At 37.8% G+C, this 25,154-nt stretch overlaps 2 protein-coding genes across 2 annotated transcripts; both read right to left on the bottom strand.

Moving 5' to 3' along the window:
* Positions 1-16,403: 16,403 nt before the first annotated feature.
* On the bottom strand, positions 16,404-16,952 carry LOC131680925 (late histone H1-like; the record flags this gene model as incomplete). Its single annotated transcript, XM_058961641.1, has 2 exons — positions 16,404-16,481; positions 16,842-16,952. Coding segments are annotated over 2 exons (189 nt in total), but the record flags the coding sequence as incomplete, so codon positions are not given.
* Positions 16,953-23,469: 6,517 nt separating this feature from the next.
* On the bottom strand, positions 23,470-24,850 carry LOC131680924 (uncharacterized; the record flags this gene model as incomplete). The annotated part of the gene is made up of 3 exons (XM_058961640.1): positions 23,470-23,500; positions 23,585-23,673; positions 24,788-24,850. Coding segments are annotated over 3 exons (183 nt in total), but the record flags the coding sequence as incomplete, so codon positions are not given.
* Positions 24,851-25,154: the final 304 nt, after the last annotated feature.

Raw genomic sequence — 25,154 nt, 5'->3', positions numbered from 1 at the left:
AAAATGCGAGTTAGTGGGTTTTCTCCATGTTAACTGTCGAAAAATCTCATACAAACTTCAGGCACGTTGGTCTGGTAGCTAGACTTGTCCGATTTTCTTCAAATTTTGTGCAAGAACTCCTGGTGGGACTAGGAATCGAATCAAGGGTGGGTCAATTGAGTTTTTCAAATTTCTTTTTTTGTCTGGGCAGTCTAGTATACATGCACGAGGCATTTCACGTGGATTTGCCATGCCATTTTTGTTGAAATATACGAAGACGGGGTTAAGTAGCTTTCCAACATAGAAGTTTCCTTTATGGAAACACGGTTTTTGAACTAAGGCTATGGAATGTTTTTTCTTCCTGCACAAGGCGGGATAGATTCATAATTGCTGTACGTTTATGCTGATGATTACTTTGTGCTACTCTAACCATGATCAGCATTTGTTGTACAGCAGAAGATACCAAACACGTTGGCTTATAATCGCCTAAAGCGAATCCCGAAATGGGTATTAGGGACATGACCATCATTTGAATCCCATGATTTGCGAAGAAACAAACATCCACTGTGTCAGAGATTCCCTTTTCACAGCAAGGGTACGACCCACGACACTCTGTGCGCGACTGGCATATTTTAGTCCTGCCTGCCATTCAGTCCTCGGCACGGAGAAACAACTTGACTTGAGGACTCCTGTTTTTCAGTCGCCTCTTACGACATGGGATCAGGAACCCAGTGGATCAATTCTTTGTTAAAATACTGCAACCCTAGCCTCTAGGCTGGTTTTGTCCGGAGAAAGATAATAAACTGTTATCAACCACAGCCGCTAAATGTTCCGTTCGGGGAGTGGGCGTAGCGTATTGGTAAATCGATTGCCTTGTACGCAGCGCACCTGGGTTCGAGTCCCGACCCCGCACATAGGGTTAGAAATTTTTCCTAAGAGATTTTTCTAACCCGAAGAGGCGAATGACCTTAAGGTTAAAACCTCTATAATTGAAATAAAAAAAAATGTTCCGTTCGCCATTGAGAATATTTTAAACCCCCTCAATAATTTTTACCATAGCACGGGTATCATGACACATGTTTGGTCAGGAAGTCCGTAGTTTGGCAAGATCGTGGCAATAGCTCAATTGAGTAAAGCGGCAGTATCGTAATGTCATCTTCGCTTCTTCTCCAGCAGACGATGTTCAATCAAATTGAACGGATTCTGTAAATCGGTAGAATTGAAATCATTTTTCTATGCGTAACAATTATACAAATGTAGATGACAATGATAATATGCTACATATCTCTCCCTTTCAAAGAAACATATATTGTAAAAAATTGATTAAACAATATATTTTTGGTATGGTTCAGCTATGCTTTTTGAGATAATTACGAAGCTTGATCAATATACTTTGAATGTGTATAAAAACCTGCTTTATCGTCACTGAATTGGACTATGTCGATAAAACAGATTAATATATATTGATCAAGCTTTTTATTTATCTCAAAAACCATAGCTGAATCATACTAAACATGGTTATTGGTTAATCAATTTTTTAGAATGTACTTATGTAAACAAGGGTTGATTCCAATTGCGTAAGGCCCCCAGTTAAGCTCAGCCGGAAATGAATCAAAATTCTAGCTGGTTCCAGTTCGAATTCCGGCTCCAATGACACAACCGTTTCTAGTTAGAAACGAACGAACGGAATACGAACTGGAACCAGTCAGAATTCCAGTTCATTTACGACTGAACTTTACTGTGCCACTGAATGATTTAAAAACAAACAAATCGATTTGCGAACCGTTTCATTTATCAGTTTAACTTGCATTTGATTATTGACTTAATCATTGTGCAAAAAATATGACGATAAACTAACGATTCCTTGAATCACTGCTCGGAAAATATGGTCGAGGAAAATCCATTTTTTAATAGTATTGATATTTAACGACTTATTCAGTGTATCGCCAGAACTCCGAATATGATAAATACTGTCATCCATGAGATTCGCGATATCATTTGATTTTGATTGGCTTCTACGGTAGCAGTAATAATCAATGAAAAGTTCTTAATAATTACAAAAATGATTTTAGTAACGTTATTGTATGATACTATTCTATACTACTACAACGTTTCCATAGGATGTTGTTGAATTTCATTTAATTCCGACTTCCTGTTCCGGAGTTACGGCTTGAAGAGTGCGGTCACGCATGAAATTCCCATATAAATCGTTATCAACATGTTATCTTCATAAAATGTATTTTAAATTGCTTGGCTTTATAGCTTCAGCTCGCTGATGCCCAATCAAACCCACATTGGCCATTTTGGACATCTTCGGCGAAACCGGAAGCTTCGGGAAAGTGGTTAATTTTCTGAATTGAATTCACGTTTGCTTCTCAGACATGTCTGACTCAATTTTTTTAAATTTAGACTCAAATGTAAGCTACAGCAATGCTATTAATTGCTTTTGGAATCGGAATTCTTGCGCCCGTGTTACGGTTTCAAGTATGCGGTCACAAGCGAAATTCCCATACATATATAAATGATGTAAAACTAATTGAAATAAGTTCTAAATCTCTTGAAATTTTTGGTCCAGATCACTAATTGCAAATCAATGCATCTTTGACCACACTGAGAACCGTTGAGTAGTCCGAGGAAAAGACCACCTCTTTCTTCTGCGCAATCACTTAGTTCATGGAATGGCTCGACCATTGAGCTTTGGTTTAACTCGCGGCTCCTCTCTTGCTTCTTGTTTCCATCTGTTACGTCGCCATTTCAGCTCTCGTCCCCGTGAGCCGTTTAGATGCTGATTCCTTGAGCCATTTAGCTTCTGTTTCCGTGAGTCATTCAGCTTCCGGCCTAATCACGATCTACTCGGACAGTCCCCGGAGGTGAACTCATCCTACTCCGATCGATAGTTTCCCGACGGAGGAATTTCGACCCGCTACCTTGAATCATTTAGCTCGCAGCTTTATTGAGATCTACTCGGGTATTATCCGGCGAACTACCCTACTCCAACTGAGAGTTCCCCGGCAGCGGAATTTCTCTCGGTGCCGATGCACTATGGTCCCAAAGCTGTATTTAGGAAGACAAAACTGTTTGCGCCAAAACCGTTGGTTTTAGATATATAGTATCTTCGGCAAACTTTGTTAGTACTTTCTTGCCGATTTTTTTATATTAGTTGAATTAGGGTGGTCCTTGTGGTTAGGGTGTTCAAAGTATCAACTTCTTAAATATGTAAAATTCAGCTACATAATGTTCTACAAAGTTATAAATCAATCAAATTGAAGCAACTTTTCTTAAGAAACTATGTGGCTATCTCTAATGGTTCATGTGCTATGATTTTTGCAATATTTAAGGTGGGGTGGCTCTTTAAAAATTGGTTTTCTATTAATATCTTTTTATGTGTTAATTTCTCGCTAATACTTTGTTCTAGAGGTTTTTAGAACTTTTGTAAATACACATGTTTGCCGAAGCTCTAAAGTTTCTATCTCTTTTGTTTGCATAGTTACAGGCGATTTTCAAAACAAAAAAGGTTTTTTTGAAAGCTATATATCTTCCAACATTGCAAATGGATTTTCTATCTTTTAATTTCATTTGAAAGATCGGAACTTTTGAAGTTTTTGGTGAAAAAACAGCGGGAGCGTTATTTCTGTAAAATAAATAATTAATATTTGAAAATGGTGTATTTTTCAACAAAAATCGTTCATAACTTTTCAAATAGACAATATAATAACTTTGTTACTTCAGCAAAAATCTTCGCCATGCAAAGTTCTAAAAGTGCTGTAAACAAAGTATTCACGATAAATTAATGTATGAAGTGAAAAATAAAAAATAGTGATTTTAAGAGGTCACGTTTTCATCGCTCAATCTCTGGTGGTAAAATCAACTGAGAAATAGTCAATGTGTGTTATAATGAAAATCTATTGAATATGTTACACTGTTTGAAAACACAACCTTTTACCGTACAACTACATGTTAGCGTGAATTCTCAATAGTGTTAATAGCGTACTATAGTAAACTCTAAATAAAAGTTATCTATTACGGGGCCAATAAAGCAAGTACCGTCATCATGCATTATATAGATGCTAGGGTATTATTCTTTATGAGTTATTTTACCAGTTCACGGTTAGCGATTTTCAGACTTCTTACTTTTATTTGTTTTGAAGTAACAAAAAATTGAGAATATTTTCTTAACTTACCCACAGCCGTCATTATAGTCGATAATTAATTTATACTTTCAAACATTGCATAAATGTTGGAAAAGCATACAATAAATTCCGCTGCTATGAATAACAAACTCGTTTCAAGATTTTATTTTAAGATAACAAGACGTGAACTAAAACATTTTCTTTCTAGCACTCGTTTTGAGCACTAGTCCAAACGAAAAGGATTTACTTAAGTGAGCATAGATAACTTTTGTTGGCCGATTTAGAATTAACGATAGTTTGCAGCTAACACTACTGTAAATTCACTGTACTATTTAGATGTACGGTAGATTGTTCTTTTAAAAACGTTTACAAATCCAATAGAATTGCCATGACATTCGGTATTATCACACTCAATCACTATTTCTCAGTTGATTTTACCATCAGAGATTGAGCGATGAAAACGTTTAAGAGGTCACTATTTTTCATTTGTTACTTTATACATTGATTTATCGTAAATAGTTTGTTTGCAACACTTTTAGAACTTTGCATGGCGAAGATTTTTGCTGAAGTGACAAAGTTATTATCTCGTCTATTTGAAAAGTTATGAACGATTTTTGTTGAAAAATACACCATTTTCAAAAATTAATTATTTATTTTACAGAAATAACGCTCCCGCAGTTTTTTCACCAAAAACTTCAAAACTTCCGATCTTTCAAATGAAAGTAAATGATTGAAAATCCATTTGCAATGTTGGAAGATATATAGCTTTGAAAAAAACCATTTTTGTTTTGAAAATCGCCTGTAACTATGCAAACAAAAGAGATAGAAACTTTATTGCTTCGGCAAAAATGTGTATTTACAAAAGTTCTAAAAATCTCTAAAACAAAGTATTAGCGAAAAATTAACACATAAAAAGATATTAATAGAAAACCAATTTTTGAAGAGCCACCCTACCTTAAATATTGCAAAAATCATAGCACATGAACCATTAGCGATAGCCACATAGTTTCTTTAAAAAAGTTGCTTCAATTTGATTGATTTATAACTTTGTAGAACACTATGTAGCTGAATTTTACATATCTAAGAAGTTGATACTTTGAACACCCTAACCACAAGGACCACCCTAATTCAACTAATATAAAAAAATCGGCAAGAAAGTTCTAAGAAAGTTTGCCGAAGATACTATATATCTAAAACCAACGGTTTAGGCGCAAACAGTTTTGTCTTCCTAAATACAGCTTTGGGACCATAGTGCGATGTCTGTTTTGTGAACCAATTAGCTATCATTTTTGACACGCTATAGTAGGATAGTCCACGGAGGTGAATCTACTATACCGTGAATTCCCTGGCGGCAGTTCCCTCTTTACAGATGTTCGTTACCGTGAACCATTTAGCTCGTCGCGATCTATTCGAATTAGTCCCCGGTGGTGGACTTAGCCTACTCAACGAGCCAGCCAGTAGCTTATGTCTGTGCTGCGGTTCCGGGTGGGGCGTCTTTTCGACGATATTGTCCACTGTCACACCAGCCATACCCCTTCGGACTTCTGCGAACCTAGGGCATTCGAAGACCACGTGTTCCGGTGTTTCTTGCACGTTCACACACTCTGCACAAAATGGTTGACGAAGCGTGTCCAAACCGATTCAGATACTTCCGGAAGCATCCATGCCCGGACAAAAACTGTGTGGCGATCCACCATGGTAACCCTAAGCATCATCACCGTAATCATCATCGCTCTGGTAACTCACTCTCAATCTCACTACTAGCATCATATCACTTTCCTAACTACTCGGTATCGGAAACCCTCACAAAGCTACAATTAACTGATCATCCGATCGATAGGTACTAGCCAACTACACACACACACACACACACTCACACCACGTTATAGAGAAACCACCAGGCACTTATCTGTATATAATTTGTACATACTAGATTAGTAATAAATTGACCACAGAAAATAAGACATGCGTATCCCATGTAAAAAACTTCGTCAATGGAAGATCACCTCTCCATGCTTCATATGTACCCAAGCAGACACATTTGGGATGAGTCGGTGGGTCCGCCTTACTTTCTCCGCATTATCTCACTCTTGCTACCACTTAGCCAACGAGTCCGCTCTGACCAGTCTCCTTGCATTATGTGCATCTCTACGTTGGTAGCATTCCATGTCCTCAACCAGAGTGATGCATTACGGCGATCACGCATACTGCCTCCGACGATATTGCTCTGTGCACACTCGTACGGTCTTCAGCCGGAATGTCCTGTTCAGCTTTTCACGCTTGGGTTTCAGCGCTGCACTCCAGGCAGGAACCCCACATCGGAGTATCGATGACAAAACAGTAGATAGCAGACGTCTCGTGCTGCTTCTCGGACCGCCCGTCGGCATGATATTCGTTATTGCGTTCGTTGCCTGTGCCGACTTTTCGCAGGCATAGTCGACGTGGCTGTTGGAGCTCAATCGGTCGTCGAGTATCACTCCCAATTACTTCTGTGCACGCTTCGATGCCATAATGTGCCCTCCGACGTCGATCTGCATCCGCTGCACCACTTTGCGGTTGCTGACCAACAACACCTCCGTCTTATGGTGAGCTATTTGCAGCTGGACCCCGTTCATCCAGCTCTCGATCGCGTCTATTGTCTCCGTCACCGACAGCTCCACTTCTTCAAGTGTCTCAACAGATGGCGCAGTTGAACGCATTCTTCGCGTCTATCGTGACAACACCACAGTGTCGATCTCCTCTTCGCTTCTATTTGGATACCTCCTTGGCACCCTCTAGCACTGTCCGACGTACTTCCACTGTCGATGCTTCTTTGCGGAATCCGAACTGCATCTTGAAGAGTACGCATGTCCTATGCGAGGCTGGATTGCCTACTGACTTCCATGGCTTTAACTGACAGCAACACCAGCTTCTGGACCTTCAACATTTCGGGGAAGTTGCCTTCATCTAGACACTTCTGCAGCACCATCCTGAACATGTTCGGGTCCGCCAGGATCGCAGCTTTAAACACCACGCTTAGTATTTCATCTGGACCGGGGACAATTCCTTGATTTCAGTCGCTCATCGTTAGTCACTTGCCGATCGTCCGTGTTCGCTCCTTCTTCTTCACCGTACGGTGTCAGTGGCCAGGTAGTTGGATCGTGGTTCGAAAAGAGAATCTTAACAATTATTTTCAGGTTACCGGGCCACATTCCGGCTGACATCGACGGACCCTTCGTTTTCACCATCGCGATTCGATACGCGGATTGGCGTCTACTTCTCGGCACAGTTCCTTTTGGCAATCTGACTTGCTAAGCTTGATATCCCATTTTAAATCGGCCCTAGCTTCTCGATACATTGCCATGCGCTCCTCTATATTCGGCTCCGACACTGCTCTCTGAGCTTATTGATTGACCATATAGGAGTAAATGGAACACTTTGAGTTGTGGAACGACAAATGTACACAAACAGGTATAACAATAAGGTTTGAAAATTATGGATTGGCGTACTGGAGGAAGTGTTAAATTATAATTAAGAACTGATCATGATGATAGATAAAAAAGTTTGCATGGCTGGATGGCGTCATGCCTTATCGGCTATAATAATTATCGAGATATAACGCCCTTAAATTTTGCTTTTACGCTACTCTTCCGTATTCTGTTTAGCAGACAAAGCTTATTGACAAAATATTTTGTCAATGACTACCCTAGCGAGTTAAGAGAAGAGGAACAACGAGCCATTACACTATGACAATACTATCTGTCGTTGCATTATCGACGTTTACTTCTTTGTTGTGGTTGCTGGTTGTTGCTTTGGAGGCACTGGGTGCAATCTTTGTTTCTGTTATTGTTATTGGGTTGCCTTTTGATTGTGTTTCAGCAGCGTATGTCAAAGATTGTTTGTTGGTGTTGACTGTAGTAGGTTTTTTTTATCCTCTCGGTTTCTGCGCTTTCCGTAATGTGCCATCTGGCTACAGAACTGGTACACCTGTTTAACCACTCTAACTTGTCTAAACGTATTCAGCAAGTGTATATGCATAATATTAACTCATTGTTACTATAGATAGTAGGTTGGACATTATAGGGTTAATGTTGGCTAAAAGATACAGATACGAAGAGATACGTTTGGTCAGCAAGCGCCTTAGTGAACGCCAGTGAAAAGGTTATCTTATGCCAAACCACAAACGGCCACAAAATCAATATCTACGGATCTGACAAGAACAAATATTCACTCAACAACAATCACGCCCAGTGTCTCCAAGCCAACAACCGGCACCACCAGCAAAGAAGCGTTTGTCCATGCGCTCGCATTTCTGTTTGACGCTCTATCGCTTTCTTCGAAAATACTTTGAATTGGCTTCTCAATATTTTGTAGTGTATTCCGTCGATTCAAGCAATAAAACTCGATTTTTAAACTTGTACACAAAGTAGACAACTCCCTTAAGAACATTTGTTTTAACATATGAACTATAAAATAAAGTTTTCATTTTTTTATGCTTTCATCATATAACAATTTAATAAGGCGAATGATTACAATGAAATTACTATTGGTATTTTATCGCTCTTCTATGAATACCGGACGTGTTCGCCCATCATTCGGGTAAAAACGCGGGCCCCCAAATACGACCCGGGCCCCAGGGCAATTGCCCTGGCTGCCTCCCCCTCTCAGTGGGCCTGTCTGTGGGAGTCAATCCACGGAGCGGTGAGCACAGCAGCGCGAGAAGTAATAGGTAGTGCTCAGAGACGACCCAGAAACGGTTGGTTCGATGGGGAGTGCCAGAGAGTAACGGATGAGAAAAATACTGCCAGAAGCCCGATGTTAGTGCCAAGGTACCCGGCAGGACAGAGAGCGGTACACGGAAGCAAGAGGAGCCGAAAAAAGAATTCACCGCAGAAAGAAAAAGCAGTATGAGGAGAACGTCATTACTGAGGAACAGTATGAAATAAAATGATATGCGGAAATTTTATGAAACTGTCAATGGCGTACGGAGAAAAACAGCGCCGTCTCCCGTCATGCGCAATGACCGTGAAGGTAACTTGCTGACAGGTAAAACTATGGTAGCAGCCAGGTAGAGACAGCACTTCGAGATGTTGTTGAATGGAGAATGTTAGCGCGTCAACGAACAGAATAAGGATAAGTGACGATGAACAAGCTGTGGAGCCTCCGACGCTAGAAGAGGGGGGAAAAGGCAAGCAAAGAGCTGAAAACCTGTAACGCTGCTGGAAAGGACGAGCTCCCGGCCGAACTTTTCAAACACGGTAGTGAGCAGCTGCACGAAATACTTCACCGTACTCTTTTGAAGGTATGGGAAGAAGAAGAACTACATGCTGACTGGCTAGAGGGCCTCATTTGTCCCTTATCCAAAAAGGGACACAGACTGGAGTGCGCCAATTATCGAGGAATATCGCTCCTCAATTCGGCGTACAAAATTATGACACGTATTCTGTTCAACAGATTGAGGCCGTTTGAAGAGTCTTTCGTCGGCGAATACCAAGGTGGTTTTCGTGAAGGCTGATCAACAACGGATCAAATATTTACTCTGCGACAGATCCTAGATAAATTCCGGGAATACAACTTGCAGACACACCATCTGTTTATTGATTTCAAAGCGGCGTACGATTCAGTGAAACGAAACGAGTTATGGCAGATAATGGTAGAACATGGTTTTCCGACGAAACTAATTAGGCTAATTCGTGCAACGCTGGATGGATCGAAATCAAGTGTTCGGGTTGCGGATGAGATTTCGACGTCCTTCGTAACCTAAGACGGATTGAAGTAGGGTGATGCGCTGTCAAACTTGCTGTTCAACATTTCTCTTGAAGGTGCCATCAGGAGAGCAGGCGTGCAAAGAAACGGTACCATCGTCACTCGGTCGCATATGCTCCTAGGATTTGCGGACGATATTGATATCATTGGAATCGACCGCCGAGCCGGGGAAGAGGCATTTGTGTCTATTAAAAGGGAGACAGCAAGAATTGGTTTCACAATCAATACCAGCAAGACGAAGTACATGATAGCTGGAAGAATACGTGGGTCCAATAGTGATGTTGGTGGTGAAGTGGTGTTAGGTGGTGATAAATTTGAAGTAGTGGAAGAATTTGTGTACCTTGGAACTCTAGTGACATGCGATAATGATGTTACCTGCGAGGTGAAAAGGCGTCTTGCAGCTGCGAACAGGGCTTTTTACGGACTTCGTAGCCAGCTGAAGTCCCGTAGTTTGCAGACGAAGACAAAATTCGCGTTGTACAAGACATTGATAGTTCCGGTTGCCTTGTACGGCCATGAAACGTGGACGTTAAAGGAAGTTGATCGTAGAGCGTTCGGTGTCTTCGAACGTAAGGTGCTGCGAACAATACTCGACGGTAAAGAAGAAAATGGCATCTGGCGGCGTCGCATGAATCACGAGTTATACCAAGTATATAAAGGAGTGGATATTGTCAAGCTAATAAAAAATGGCAGGCTGCGGTGGGCTGGTCATGTGGCACGAATGCCGGAAAAACGGCAGGCGAAGATAATATTCAGTAGGGAACCGGGAAAAGGCCGACGACTCCGTGGCAGGCCGCGTACACGATGGCTGTTTGCAGTGGAAGATGACCTAAAAGCACTCAATGTCCAGGGTGACTGGAAGAGAAGGGCCCAGAACCGGGTCCAGTGGAGGAGAATTCTTCACTCGGCGTAGATTCAGCGAAGCGAATTGTTGTCCATCAAGTATCAAGTTTCAAGTAAGTAATTATAAGGTCAGGTTTAGTATCCGTCGCTTGTTGATCATTCCGTCTACCTTCTCCCTTGCTCGTGTTTTCGTCCATATCGTCGTCGCTAGAGTAGCTTTGATTTTCGCTGTTAGATGTTTAATACTTTTTGTGTTTTGAATAGCTGTCTTCATTCTTTCTTTTTATTTCTTCCCTAGTTATTGGCTTGGGGATACCGTAGAAAGTTGTTTGTTCGGCAGTTTTTTTTGGCCGGCTTCTGTGGTGTATCAGCAGATGTTGAAAACTCTTTGGTGGTGGTATTCCATGAGTTTTTTAGTTGTTTTAGCGCATGACTTACCGTAGTGTGCCATCTGGTTGCAGAACTGACGCTCGGGCGTCTGCCCAGGGTATGTGCATAGAATTATTTGTACGTAGTTATTAACTTGACATGAGCCGCCTTCGTGCCTCACATTCGTACCACCCTAACACCGTTGAGACTGCCAGGGAAAAGTCTTTTCCTATTAATATACCTAATCCGTGCTAGTACGAGGTGACAAATCGTGTAGGCGAGTTTCCGTCAGATCAAGGTCCATGTACACGGGGGTCTTGGTGTTGACGTTTTCATATTCGACGTGTTGGATGTTCTTCGTTAAGAGGTTAAGAAGTTGAACCCTAATTAGTTCTATATGTCTCGTATGATGTAGGTGTATATGTGGCACTTCTGTAAGCACAAGTTCCTTTTTAACTTTATCATCTGTTCTATCTCGCGCGCAGTAGGTGTAAGGCTGATCTGCGAAAAGTCAATCGTGATTATGTTTTCTCGTAATAGGCGGAATTCATTTTGTGGTTCCCTCATTTCACTCGCAGTTGGGGGCAACGGGACTTTTCTGTTCTATAGTTAGTCTATAGCGGAGCAACGCAGGTAGTATTTGTTGTTGGCGTGCTGCTTACAAGCGATGCGTTTTTTTTTGCTTCTGATCTGTATGAGATGACTGTGTAAGGTAATGTCTTAAAACTAAAGAAGACCAGTTCATCAGGTATTGAAAAGAAAGAAAAATATGACCAGATTACATCAGTGTTAATTCTGTCAGCCCAAAATACACCATGGTGTTGATAAAATCGGGTCCTCACTGTATTAATTCTTCTAAGCATCCTTTAAAGGGCCAACACGAATATATTGCGACGCGTTCAACAGGGCATAACTTTTTTACCATTGGGTAAAAATCAACCAAATTTTGCACACTGTCTCATTGATCTGTATTGTTTACATGCTGTCAAACTCGAAGTCGTGTTTTTCGATTTAACGAAAATGGAGCTGAACCAACGCGAGTCGAGAGAACAAATTCTTTCCAAACACCTGGAATTTCCTGACCTGTCGCACCGGCAGTTGGGAAAAATGTTGAACATTCACCATACAACCATCTCCAGAGTGTTGAAGCGGTTCCAGGAGCGGTTGACGTTGGACCACGGCAAAGGAGCTGGAAGAAAACCGGGACCGGAGAACAAAAAGACGGAGGGAAAGATGAAGCGGATGATTAAAGCAAATCCCAACGTCTCGTGATTTGGCTAAAAAGATCGGCATGTCACAGAGCTACGTCCAGAATGCAAAGAAGAGAGCTGGACTACATACATACAAGGTACAGAACTTCCCAAACCGCGATGAGCGGCAACAATCGACGGCTAAAACTCGGGCACGGAAGCTCTACGAGAAGATGCTGACAAAATATGGCTGCTGTGTGATGGACGACGAAACGTATATAAAAGCCGATTTTAAGCAAATTCCGGGGTTGGAGTTTTTCACCGGCAAGAGCAAGTTCTATGTGGATGACAAATTTAAGAAGAAGAAAATGTCGAAGTTCGCCTCCAAATATCTCATTTGGCAGGCCATCTGCTCTTGCGGACTGAGGAGTGAGCCTTTCGTGATAGTAAATGGCACAGTAAATGGCGAGATCTACAAATCTGAGTGCCTCGAGAAGCGCCTTTTGCCGTTCTTGCAGCAGCACGACGAAGCTCCGCTATTTTGGCCAGATTTGGCATCATGCCACTATTCTAAAAGTGTCCTGGAGTGGTATGAGGCCAATTCTGTCCATTTTGTTCCAAAGGACATGAATCCGCCAAACTGTCCGGAGCTGCGCCCGATGGAGCAGTACTGGGAAATGATGAAGCGGAACTTCGAAAGAGCAAGAAGACAGTCTAAGACGAGAAGCACATGTTAAGAAAATGGAAAAAAAACTGAGAAACTGGTACCGGATGACACTGTAAAGACTTTGATGGAGCGCATCAAGCGAAAATGCGTTCAATTTTACACACAAGGCTCCATCGATTAACTTTTCTTTTGATTTTTGTAGTAAATATATGTATAAAACTACCCTAAAACTTTGGTTTGATTTTAAACATTATAAGAAAATTGGCATGACATTTTCCGTGTCGCAATAATTTCGTGTTCGCCCTTTAAAACTGTTTCTAGAGACCGTAGCATATTAAGGTCAATCCAGTTTAGTTGTTCATTATTTATGTTCTCGCCGATGCATTTTAACCTATGGCATGGTAGCGGCCAACCGAAAAATCACCAAGTACAACCTAATATACATATGCGCCCAGATCTTGTATAAATCTACAAAGAAATCTAAAAAACTAGTTCAGCTTAGATTAATGCAAACACTAGCATTAGATATTCAGCTTGATTGAAAAGCAAAACAAACAACAATTTAAATTAAAAAAAAACTAGCTCAAACCGCCATGTTTGCCGTTTAAAATATTCCGAAATAATTACAAGTTAAATACTCTTCAGAAAACAGGGAGTTTAAAAATAACAGTAATAGGCAGTTACAGCTAGTCAGTAGTCACCCAAAGCATTGGTGCAATTTTTTCCCCTTTTATAATAGTGACCGCTTATGTCGCTGTTTCGTCAAACCTCCGGCTCCGGTTTTGAGCGGTCATGTTTACTAGTTTCTCCCGGCCCCAAACCTGCCCCAGTCAGCGACAAAGACGACGACAACCACCATCGGACGGACCGGCAATTTTCTCTTCAAAACAGACCGTCCGTCGGTCAGTCGCATGGTCACACTACCAATACAGTCTCTAGCCATAGTTGAGCTTTTCCTAGCACTCCATATCCGACGTACACCAGTATGTATGTATGTACAAACGTAACGTACTATTTAATTCAGCATGCTATCTAGGCTTCCACCCAACCGGCCAAGCAGCCGAGCGAACGAAGCTCAAGCACTGAGCTAAGCATGTGAACATACACCTCCTCACCGAGCAACACCCGACACCACCTCGGAAATCACTTGACCCTTGCCGAGTATGCATTTTTCCCCAGCATAATTTCGCCCCTGATGATGGGTGGATTATGCAGCCAGCCAGCAAATGGGCGCACGGTGTGACAGTGGTATGGAGGAGCGAGCAGCGAGCCGGGGGGGGGCTGAAAGGCGATGCGATGGGGCCGGGGCTAGATTTCACCATCATGTGTATATTTACATGATCGCTCGAAAAAAAACAACAACAACTAGGAGTGAAGCTTTTCAGCGTTGTTGTTTACACCCGGCGCGCACTGTTATGCTGAGGATTGGCACTGTTTACACAGTGGAACTGAAGGTAGCACGGTTGGGTGTTGATATGAACTTGTTCGTTTTTTTTGGGTAATTTGGTTCCTCAACTTGAGGTTCATGTTTTTTTTGTTGGTGGCGATACATTAACTAGCCGGAAAACCATATTATTTAAGCAAAATTATGGTTTTCTACGTTGGATGTTTTTCCGACATGCACAGTCAAATTACTGCTAAGTAGGCCTCGTTTGCTCGTTTGCAATGACGAATCCAGTAGGTTTTACACCAACCGACATAACCCTACAAAATGAGTTGGATGAACTTCGTTTGACAATTCTTGGTGGTTTGTTTACATTAGAGTTACGTGAATTCGAATGAAATTGATGAGCACCCGTTGCACTCGAACTCACGCAACTGACAGAGTAAACAAACTACCGAGAATTAGGTTATTTACTGAAACAGTTAACCTCACTTTTCTTGACAGTTCGATTGTACTGTTTACATGGACTTAGAAAAATTTATGGACGACTAGATTCGCTCGAAGCAAATCGTAAAGAATTTTTCTAAGTCCATGTAAACAGTACAAGCGAACTGTCAAAAATGAACGCTCAGTTCATTTGTGACGTCACCTTAAAGTATTCAATTGAGGTCTTCAAGATGAATGAATGAATGAAGTTCATGTTTGACAATTGAATACTTTACGCTGACGTCACAAATGAATTCGAGTGTTGATGTTTGACAGTTCGCTTGTACTGTTTACATGGACTTAGAAAAAATCTTTGCGATTTGCTTCGAGCGAATCTAGTCGTTCACAAAATTTTTATAAGTCCATGTAAACAGTACAAGTGAACTGTCAAAAAAGTGAGGTTAACCGTGTCACTAAAGAACCCAATTCTCGGTGGTTTGTTTGCTTTGTCAGTTACGGGAGTGCGAGTGCAACGGGTGCTCATCTGTTACATTCGAGCTCACGTTACTCCAATGGAAACAAACCACCGAGAATTGTCAAACGAAGTTCATCCAACTCATTTTGTGGGGTTATGTCGGTTGATGTAAAACCTAATTACCCTAAATGGGATCAATCAAAACACGTAGCTTATAGGAGCTTTGGAAGAAACAATTAACTAGATTGAATTTATTTTTTTGACACAGTTCAATTGATTTTACGCTGGATGCGTTTTTCATGGCAGAATCCATGCAGCACTTTCCGTTCTATCTATTAATTGAGACGATCGTGTTGTTTTACATCGGATGCATTATCGTTAACGTACACGGGGTTCTTCACTTCAACATTCTCACTCTTAGTGTTTCGTATTGTTAAGTAAACAACGGCTTCTGTTGAGCTGTCACTATCGAATCACATTACTACAATGTTTCGTATATGTTGGAACTGAATTGTAAAATTATTCGCTGATACATATTTAATCCTTCAACGGGGCTGGTGAACTGTATTTTCGCTTTGCTAGCTTTTCGGGACCGTTATTTCACTGCAAGAAAGCATCCTGGACAAATCATCTGTACATGTCTTGATTGAACCGCATATACAAATAAATCTTGACCAATACGTTTTCTTTCTCTACTACGTATTACAAATTACAGGTTGAGTGCTTAATTATTGTGACACTTTAGATCGATTTGTAAATCGATTATAGTTATCGGAATGAAACCAAAGTTTTACAGGATCTCAGCCGTTTCAACTTACATATGGCGATTATATTTTAGATGAGTTTGAGTAAAATGCTGAACATTTTTGATTGACGTCCTCCGTTAGAGCTTGTAACCTCGTTTCCGGTACGTACCATCCAAATTTTCAACATATCCTTGCTACAGTTTTGTAATAGTGGAATGACGTCAAATCAGGCCCAAACAATGGTTTTTGGTTATGCTCTTGAAGGCACTCAGTTTTGTGAATCTCATCGTTCAGGGTACCTTTGATCGCGAATGGTTCAAAACGTTTCCCACAAATGCATGTGGCCTACCAAATCACGACTATCGATTCTTGATTTCTGGTTTATAATTTCTACTTTCTGCTTTCCGCCTTCTGCTTCATGTTTCCTGCTTTTTGGTTTTGGTTTTTGCTCATTGCTTTTTTGCTTTTTGTTCATTGCTTTTTTGCTTTTTGCATTTTGCTTTTGGCTTTTTGCTTCTTGCTTTTTGCTTTTTCGCTTTTTGCTTTTTGCTTTTTGCTTTTTGCTTTTTGCTTTTTGCTTTTTGCTTTTTGCTTTTTGCTTTTTGCTTTTTGCTTTTTGCTTTTTGCTTTTTGCTTTTTGCTTTTTGCTTTTTGCTTTTTGCTTTTTGCTTTTTGCTTTTTGCTTTTTGCTTTTTGCTTTTTGCTTTTTGCTTTTTGCTTTTTGCTTTTTGCTTTTTGCTTTTTGCTTTTTGCTTTTTGCTTTTTGCTTTTTGCTTTTTGCTTTTTGCTTTTTGCTTTTTGCTTTTTGCTTTTTGCTTTTTGCTTTTTGCTTTTTGCTTTTTGCTTTTTGCTTTTTGCTTTTTGCTTTTTGCTTTTTGCTTTTTGCTTTTTGCTTTTTGCTTTTTGCTTTTTGCTTTTTGCTTTTTGCTTTTTGCTTTTTGCCTTTTGCTTTTTGCTTTTTCCTTTTTGCTTTTTGCTTTTTGCTTTTTGCTTTTTGCTTTTTGCTTTTTGCTTTTGCTTTTGCTTTTTGCTTCTTGCTTTTTGCCTTTTGCTTTTTGCTTTTTGCTTTCTTCAATCTGTTTTCTACGTTCTGCTATCTGCTTTTTGCTTTCTGGTCTCTGCTTTCTACTTGCCACTTTCAGCTTTTTGATTTCGATATTCGACATTCGATATTCGATATTCGATATTTGATATTTGATATTTGATATCCGATATTCGATATTCGATATTCGATATTCGATATTCGATATTCGATATTCGATATTCGATATTCGATATTCGATATTCGATATTCGATATTCGATATTCGATATTCGATATTCGTTATTCGTTATTCGTTATTCGATATTCGATATTCGATATTCGATATTCGATATTCGATATTCGATATTCGATATTCGATATTCGATATTCGATATTCGATATTCGATATTCGATATTCGATATTCGATATTCGATATTCGATATTCGATATTCGATATTCGATATTCGATATTCGATATTCGATATTCGATATTCGATATTCGATATTCGATATTCGATATTCGATATTCGATATTCGATATTCGATATTCGATATTCGATATTCGATATTCGATATTCGATATTCGATATTCGATATTCGATATTCGATATTCGATATTCGATATTCGATATTCGATATTCGATATTCGATATTCGATATTCGATATTCGATATTCGATATTCGATATTCGATATTCGATATTCGATATTCGATATTCGATATTCGATATTCGATATTCGATATTCGATATTCGATATTCGATATTCGATATTCGATATTCGATATTCGATATTCGATATTCGATATTCGATATTCGATATTCGATATTCGATATTCGATATTCGATATTCGATATTCGATATTCGATATTCGATATTCGATATTCGATATTCGATATTCGATATTCGATATTCGATATTCGATATTCGATATTCGATATTCGATATTCGATATTCGATATTCGATATTCGATATTCGATATTCGATATTCGATATTCGATATTCGATATTCGATATTCGATATTCGATATTCGATATTCGATATTCGATATTCGATATTCGATATTCGATATTCGATATTCGATATTCGATATTCGATATTCGATATTCGATATTCGATATTCGATATTCGATATTCGATATTCGATATTCGATATTCGATATTCGATATTCGATATTCGATATTCGATATTCGATATTCGATATTCGATATTCGATATTCGATATTCGATATTCGATATTCGATATTCGATATTCGATATTCGATATTCGATATTCGATATTCGATATTCGATATTCGATATTCGATATTCGATATTCGATATTCGATATTCGATATTCGATATTCGATATTCGATATTCGATATTCGATATTCGATATTCGATATTCGATATTCGATATTCGATATTCGATATTCGATATTCGATATTCGATATTCGATATTCGATATTCGATATTCGATATTCGATATTCGATATTCGATATTCGATATTCGATATTCGATATTCGATATTCGATATTCGATATTCGATATTCGATATTCGATATTCGATATTCGATATTCGATATTCAATATTCGATATTCGATATTCGATATTCGATATTCGATATTCGATATTCGATATTCGATATTCGATATTCGATATTCGATATTCGATATTCGATATTCGATATTCCTTTTTGCTTTTTGCTTTTTGCTTTTTGCTTTTTGCTTTTTGCTTTTTGCTTTTTGCTTTTTGCTTTTGCTTTTGCTTTTTGCTTCTTGCTTTTTGCCTTTTGCTTTTTGCTTTTTGCTTTCTTCAATCTGTTTTCTACGTTCTGCTATCTGCTTTTTGCTTTCTGGTCTCTGCTTTCTACTTGCCACTTTCAGCTTTTTGATTTCGATATTCGACATTCGATATTCGATATTCGATATTTGATATTTGATATTTGATATCCGATATTCGATATTCGATATTCGATATTCGATATTCGATATTCGATATTCGATATTCGATATTCGATATTCGATATTCGATATTCGATATTCGATATTCGATATTCGATATTCGATATTCGTTATTCGTTATTCGTTATTCGATATTCGATATTCGATATTCGATATTCGATATTCGATATTCGATATTCGATATTCGATATTCGATATTCGATATTCGATATTCGATATTCGATATTCGATATTCGATATTCGATATTCGATATTCGATATTCGATATTCGATATTCGATATTCGATATTCGATATTCGATATTCGATATTCGATATTCGATATTCGATATTCGATATTCGATATTCGATATTCGATATTCGATATTCGATATTCGATATTCGATATTCGATATTCGATATTCGATATTCGATATTCGATATTCGATATTCGATATTCGATATTCGATATTCGATATTCGATATTCGATATTCGATATTCGATATTCGATATTCGATATTCGATATTCGATATTCGATATTCGATATTCGATATTCGATATTCGATATTCGATATTCGATATTCGATATTCGATATTCGATATTCGATATTCGATATTCGATATTCGATATTCGATATTCGATATTCGATATTCGATATTCGATATTCGATATTCGATATTCGATATTCGATATTCGATATTCGATATTAGATATTCGATATTCGATATTCGATATTCGATATTCGATATTCGATATTCGATATTCGATATTCGATATTCGATATTCGATATTCGATATTCGATATTCGATATTCGATATTCGATATTCGATATTCGATATTCGATATTCGATATTCGATATTCGATATTCGATATTCGATATTCGATATTCGATATTCGATATTCGATATTCGATATTCGATATTCGATATTCGATATTCGATATTCGATATTCGATATTCGATATTCGATATTCGATATTCGATATTCGATATTCGATATTCGATATTCGATATTCGATATTCGATATTCGATATTCGATATTCGATATTCGATATTCGATATTCGATATTCGATATTCGATATTCGATATTCGATATTCGATATTCGATATTCGATATTCGATATTCGATATTCGATATTCGATATTCGATATTCGATATTCGATATTCGATATTCGATATTCGATATTCGATATTCGATATTCGATATTCGATATTCGATATTCGATATTCGATATTCGATATTCGATATTCGATATTCGATATTCGATATTCGATATTCGATATTCGATATTCGATATTCGATATTCGATATTCGATATTCGATATTCGATATTCGATATTCGATATTCGATATTCGATATTCGATATTCGATATTCGATATTCGATATTCGATATTCGATATTCGATATTCGATATTCGATATTCGATATTCGATATTCGATATTCGATATTCGATATTCGATATTCGATATTCGATATTCGATATTCGATATTCGATATTCGATATTCGATATTCGATATTCGATATTCGATATTCGATATTCGATATTCGATATTCGATATTCGATATTCGATATTCGATATTCGATATTCGATATTCGATATTCGATATTCGATATTCGATATTCGATATTCGATATTCGATATTCGATATTCGATATTCGATATTCGATATTCGATATTCGATATTCGATATTCGATATTCGATATTCGATATTCGATATTCGATATTCAATATTCGATATTCGATATTCGATATTCGATATTCGATATTCGATATTCGATATTCGATATTCGATATTCGATATTCGATATTCGATATTCGATATTCGATATTCGATATTCGATATTCGATATTCGATATTCGATATTCGATATTCGATATTCGATATTCGATATTCGATATTCGATATTCGATATTCGATATTCGATATTCGATATTCGATATTCGATATTCGATATTCGATATTCGATATTCGATATTCGATATTCGATATTCGATATTCGATATTCGATATTCGATATTCGATATTCGATATTCGATATTCGATATTCGATATTCGATATTCGATATTCGATATTCGATATTCGATATTCGATATTCGATATTCGATATTCGATATTCGATGTTCGATGTTCGATGTTCGATGTTCGATGTTCGATGTTCGATGTTCGATGTTCGATGTTCGATGTTCGATGTTCGATATTCGATATTCGATATTCGATATTCGATATTCGATATTCGATATTCGATATTCGATATTCGATATTCGATATTCGATATTCGATATTCGATATTCGATATTCGATATTCGATATTCGATATTCGATATTCGATATTCGATATTCGATATTCGATATTCGATATTCGATATTCGATATTCGATATTCGATATTCGATATTCGATATTCGATATTCGATATTCGATATTCGATATTCGATATTCGATATTCGATATTCGATATTCGATATTCGATATTCGATATTCGATATTCGATATTCGATATTCGATATTCGATATTCGATATTCGATATTCGATATTCGATATTCGATATTCGATATTCGATATTCGATATTCGATATTCGATATTCGATAATCGATATTCGATATTCGATATTCGATATTCGATATTCGATATTCGATATTCGATATTCGATATTCGATATTCGATATTCGATATTCGATATTCGATATTCGATATTCGATATTCGATATTCGATATTCGATATTCGATATTCGATATTCGATATTCGATATTCGATATTCGATATTCGATATTCGATATTCGATATTCGATATTCGATATTCGATATTCGATATTCGATATTCGAAATTCGAAATTCGAAATTCGAAATTCGAAATTCGAAATTCGATATTCGATATTCGATATTCGATATTCGATATTCGATATTCGATATTCGATATTCGATATTCGATATTCGATATTCGATATTCGATATTCGATATTCGATATTCGATATTCGATATTCGATATTCGATATTCGATATTCGATATTCGATATTCGATATTCGATATTCGATATTCGATATTCGATATTCGATATTAGATATTCGATATTCGATATTCGATATTCGATATTCGATATTCGATATTCGATATTCGATATTCGATATTCGATATTCGATATTCGATATTCGATATTCGATATTCGATATTCAATATTCGATATTCGATATTCGATATTCGATATTCGATATTCGATATTCGATATTCGATATTCGATATTCGATATTCGATATTCGATATTCGATATTCGATATTCGATATTCGATATTCGATATTCGATATTCGATATTCGATATTCGATATTCGATATTCGATATTCGATATTCGATATTCGATATTCGATATTCGATATTCGATATTCGATATTCGATATTTCCCTTTTCCCTTTTCTTTTATCCCTTTCCCCTTTTCCCTTTTCCCTTTTCCCTTTTCCCTTTTCCCTTTTCCCTTTTCCCTTTTCCCTTTTCCCTTTTCCCTTTTCCCTTTTCCCTTTTCCCTTTTCCCTTTTCCCTTTTCCCTTTTCCCTTTTCCCTTTTCCCTTTTCCCTTTTCCCTTTTCCCTTTTCCCTTTTCCCTTTTCCCTTTTCCCTTTTCCCTTTTCCCTTTTCCCTTTTCCCTTTTCCCTTTTCCCTTTTCCCTTTTCCCTTTTCCCTTTTCCCTTTTCCCTTTTCCCTTTTCCCTTTTCCCTTTTCCCTTTTCCCTTTTCCCTTTTCCCTTTTCCCTTTTCCCTTTCTTTTCCCTTTTCCCTTTTCCCTTTTCCCTTTTCCCTTTTCCCTTTTCCCTTTTCCCTTTTCCCTTTTCCCTTTTCCCTTTTCCCTTTTCCCTTTTCCCTTTTCCCTTTTCCCTTTTCCCTTTTCCCTTTTCCCTTTTCCCTTTTCCCTTTTCCCTTTTCCCTTTTCCCTTTTCCCTTTTCCCTTTTCCTTTTCCCTTTTCCCTTTTCCCTTTTCCCTTTTCCCTTTTCCCTTTTCCCTTTTCCCTTTTCCCTTTTCCCTTTTCCCTTTTCCCTTTTCCCTTTTCCCTTTTCCCTTTTCCCTTTTCCCTTTTCCCTTTTCCCTTTTCCCTTTTCCCTTTTCCCTTTTCCCTTTTCCCTTTTCCCTTTTCCCTTTTCCCTTTTCCCTTTTCCCTTTTCCCTTTTCCCTTTTCCCTTTTCCCTTTTCCCTTTTCCCTTTTCCCTTTTCCCTTTTCCCTTTTCCCTTTTCCCTTTTCCCTTTTCCCTTTTCCCTTTTCCCTTTTCCCTTTTCCCTTTTCCCTTTTCCCTTTTCCCTTTTCCCTTTTCCCTTTTCCCTTTTCCTTTTATCCTATTCTCTTCCTATTTTCTTTGTTTCCTTTTCTGAATACTTATTTTTTCCAATCTTTTTTTTTCGAATATCGAATTTTGTATTTGGAATTACAAAATTCGAACTCGATTTAGTGCTTGGAATTAGGAAATTCAAGTCTTTTATTGCGAATTGCGATTTTCGAATTTGGGATTTCGATTTTCGATTTTTCACATTCGATTTTGAACGTGAAATTTTGTATTATGTCGCTCATTTCCGCTCTCCAATGTTTGGTTTCAGCCTTTTAATATCCGATTTCAGATTTACGTGTTCCAGAATCCGATTTCTGATTTTTCTTTATTTCTTTTCACATCTCTTTTTTCACTTTCTTTTATTTCTTTTCATTTCTCTCTTATGTCTTTCTTTTCTTTTTCCTCTTTTCGCTTTCTTTCTTATTTCTTTTTTCTTTTGCTTCTTTATTTCGAATGTTTCTTTTCTCTTGGCTCTTTTCACTTTTTTCTTGCTTAATTTCTCGAAGATTTTTCGAGTATTGAATATTGTGTTTCGAACTGCGAAAGGCAAACTCGAAATTTTATGTCATATTACTAAGTTCGAACTGGAATTTTGTATTTTAAATTACGAAATTCAAACTGGATTTAGTTTATCGATTAAAAAAATTCGAATTTTATATTTCGAATAACGTTTGGAATTTGGAGTTTTGAAGATCGAATTTGAATGTTCAATTTTGATTTTTTAATTTGGATCTTCGATCTTAAATTTTTGACTTAAAATATGAAATTTTGTATACATTTCGAATTTTGAATTTTAGATATTCAGTTTTAGAATGCGGTCTTCCAATTTCCGTTTTCTGTTGTTTGATTTCAGATTTTATATTGCAGATTTAAAATGAATATTTTCCGATTTCTGATTTCTCTTCTTGTTTCTCGTTTCTTGATTCTCGATTCTCGATTCTCGTTTCTCGTTTCTCGTTTCTCGTTTCTCGTTTCTCGTTTCTCGTTTCTCGTTTCTCGTTTCTCGTTTCTCGTTTCTCGTTTCTCGTTTCTCGTTTCTCGTTTCTCGTTTCTCGTTTCTCGTTTCTCGTTTCTCGTTTCTCGTTTCTCGTTTCTCGTTTCTCGTTTCTCGTTTCTCGTTTCTCGTTTCTCGTTTCTCGTTTCTCGTTTCTCGTTTCTCGTTTCTCGTTTCTCGTTTCTCGTTTCTCGTTTCTCGTTTCTCGTTTCTCGTTTCTCGTTTCTCGTTTCTCGTTTCTCGTTTCTCGTTTCTCGTTTCTCGTTTCTCGTTTCTCGTTTCTCGTTTCTCGTTTCTCGTTTCTCGTTTCTCGTTTCTCGTTTCTCGTTTCTCGTTTCTCGTTTCTCGTTTCTCGTTTCTCGTTTCTCGTTTCTCGTTTCTCGTTTCTCGTTTCTCGTTTCTCGTTTCTCGTTTCTCGTTTCTCGTTTCTCGTTTCTCGTTTCTCGTTTCTCGTTTCTCGTTTCTCGTTTCTCGTTTCTCGTTTCTCGTTTCTCGTTTCTCGTTTCTCGTTTCTCGTTTCTCGTTTCTCGTTTCTCGTTTCTCGTTTCTCGTTTCTCGTTTCTCGTTTCTCGTTTCTCGTTTCTCGTTTCTCGTTTCTCTTTTCACTTTTTCTTTGATTTTTTTTTTCTTCTTTGCTCTTTTGTTATTTTTTGCCGCTATTTTTTCTCTTTTTACTCTTTTACTTCATTTTATATTTTATATTGCCAATTTGGCATTGTTGATTTCGAGAATTAGTTTGCTTATTTTTAATTTCGAATTACGAATATCGGAATAAGTCGGCAAATTAGAGTATATTTTTTAGAACTTCTATTTTCAGTACATTTATTTTTGAAACGATGTACGGTCGACTTTCTCGAGAAGAACATTCAGGGGGATTTATACGCGATGTGGCCACAGATTATCGTTCAGTAAAAAATCAGGCGCATAAG

The sequence above is a fragment of the Topomyia yanbarensis genome, chromosome 2, assembly GCF_030247195.1.
Source record: "Topomyia yanbarensis strain Yona2022 chromosome 2, ASM3024719v1, whole genome shotgun sequence".
In the NCBI taxonomy this organism is placed as follows: domain Eukaryota; kingdom Metazoa; phylum Arthropoda; class Insecta; order Diptera; family Culicidae; genus Topomyia; species Topomyia yanbarensis.
This window is presented reverse-complemented; position numbering and strand designations above follow the sequence as displayed.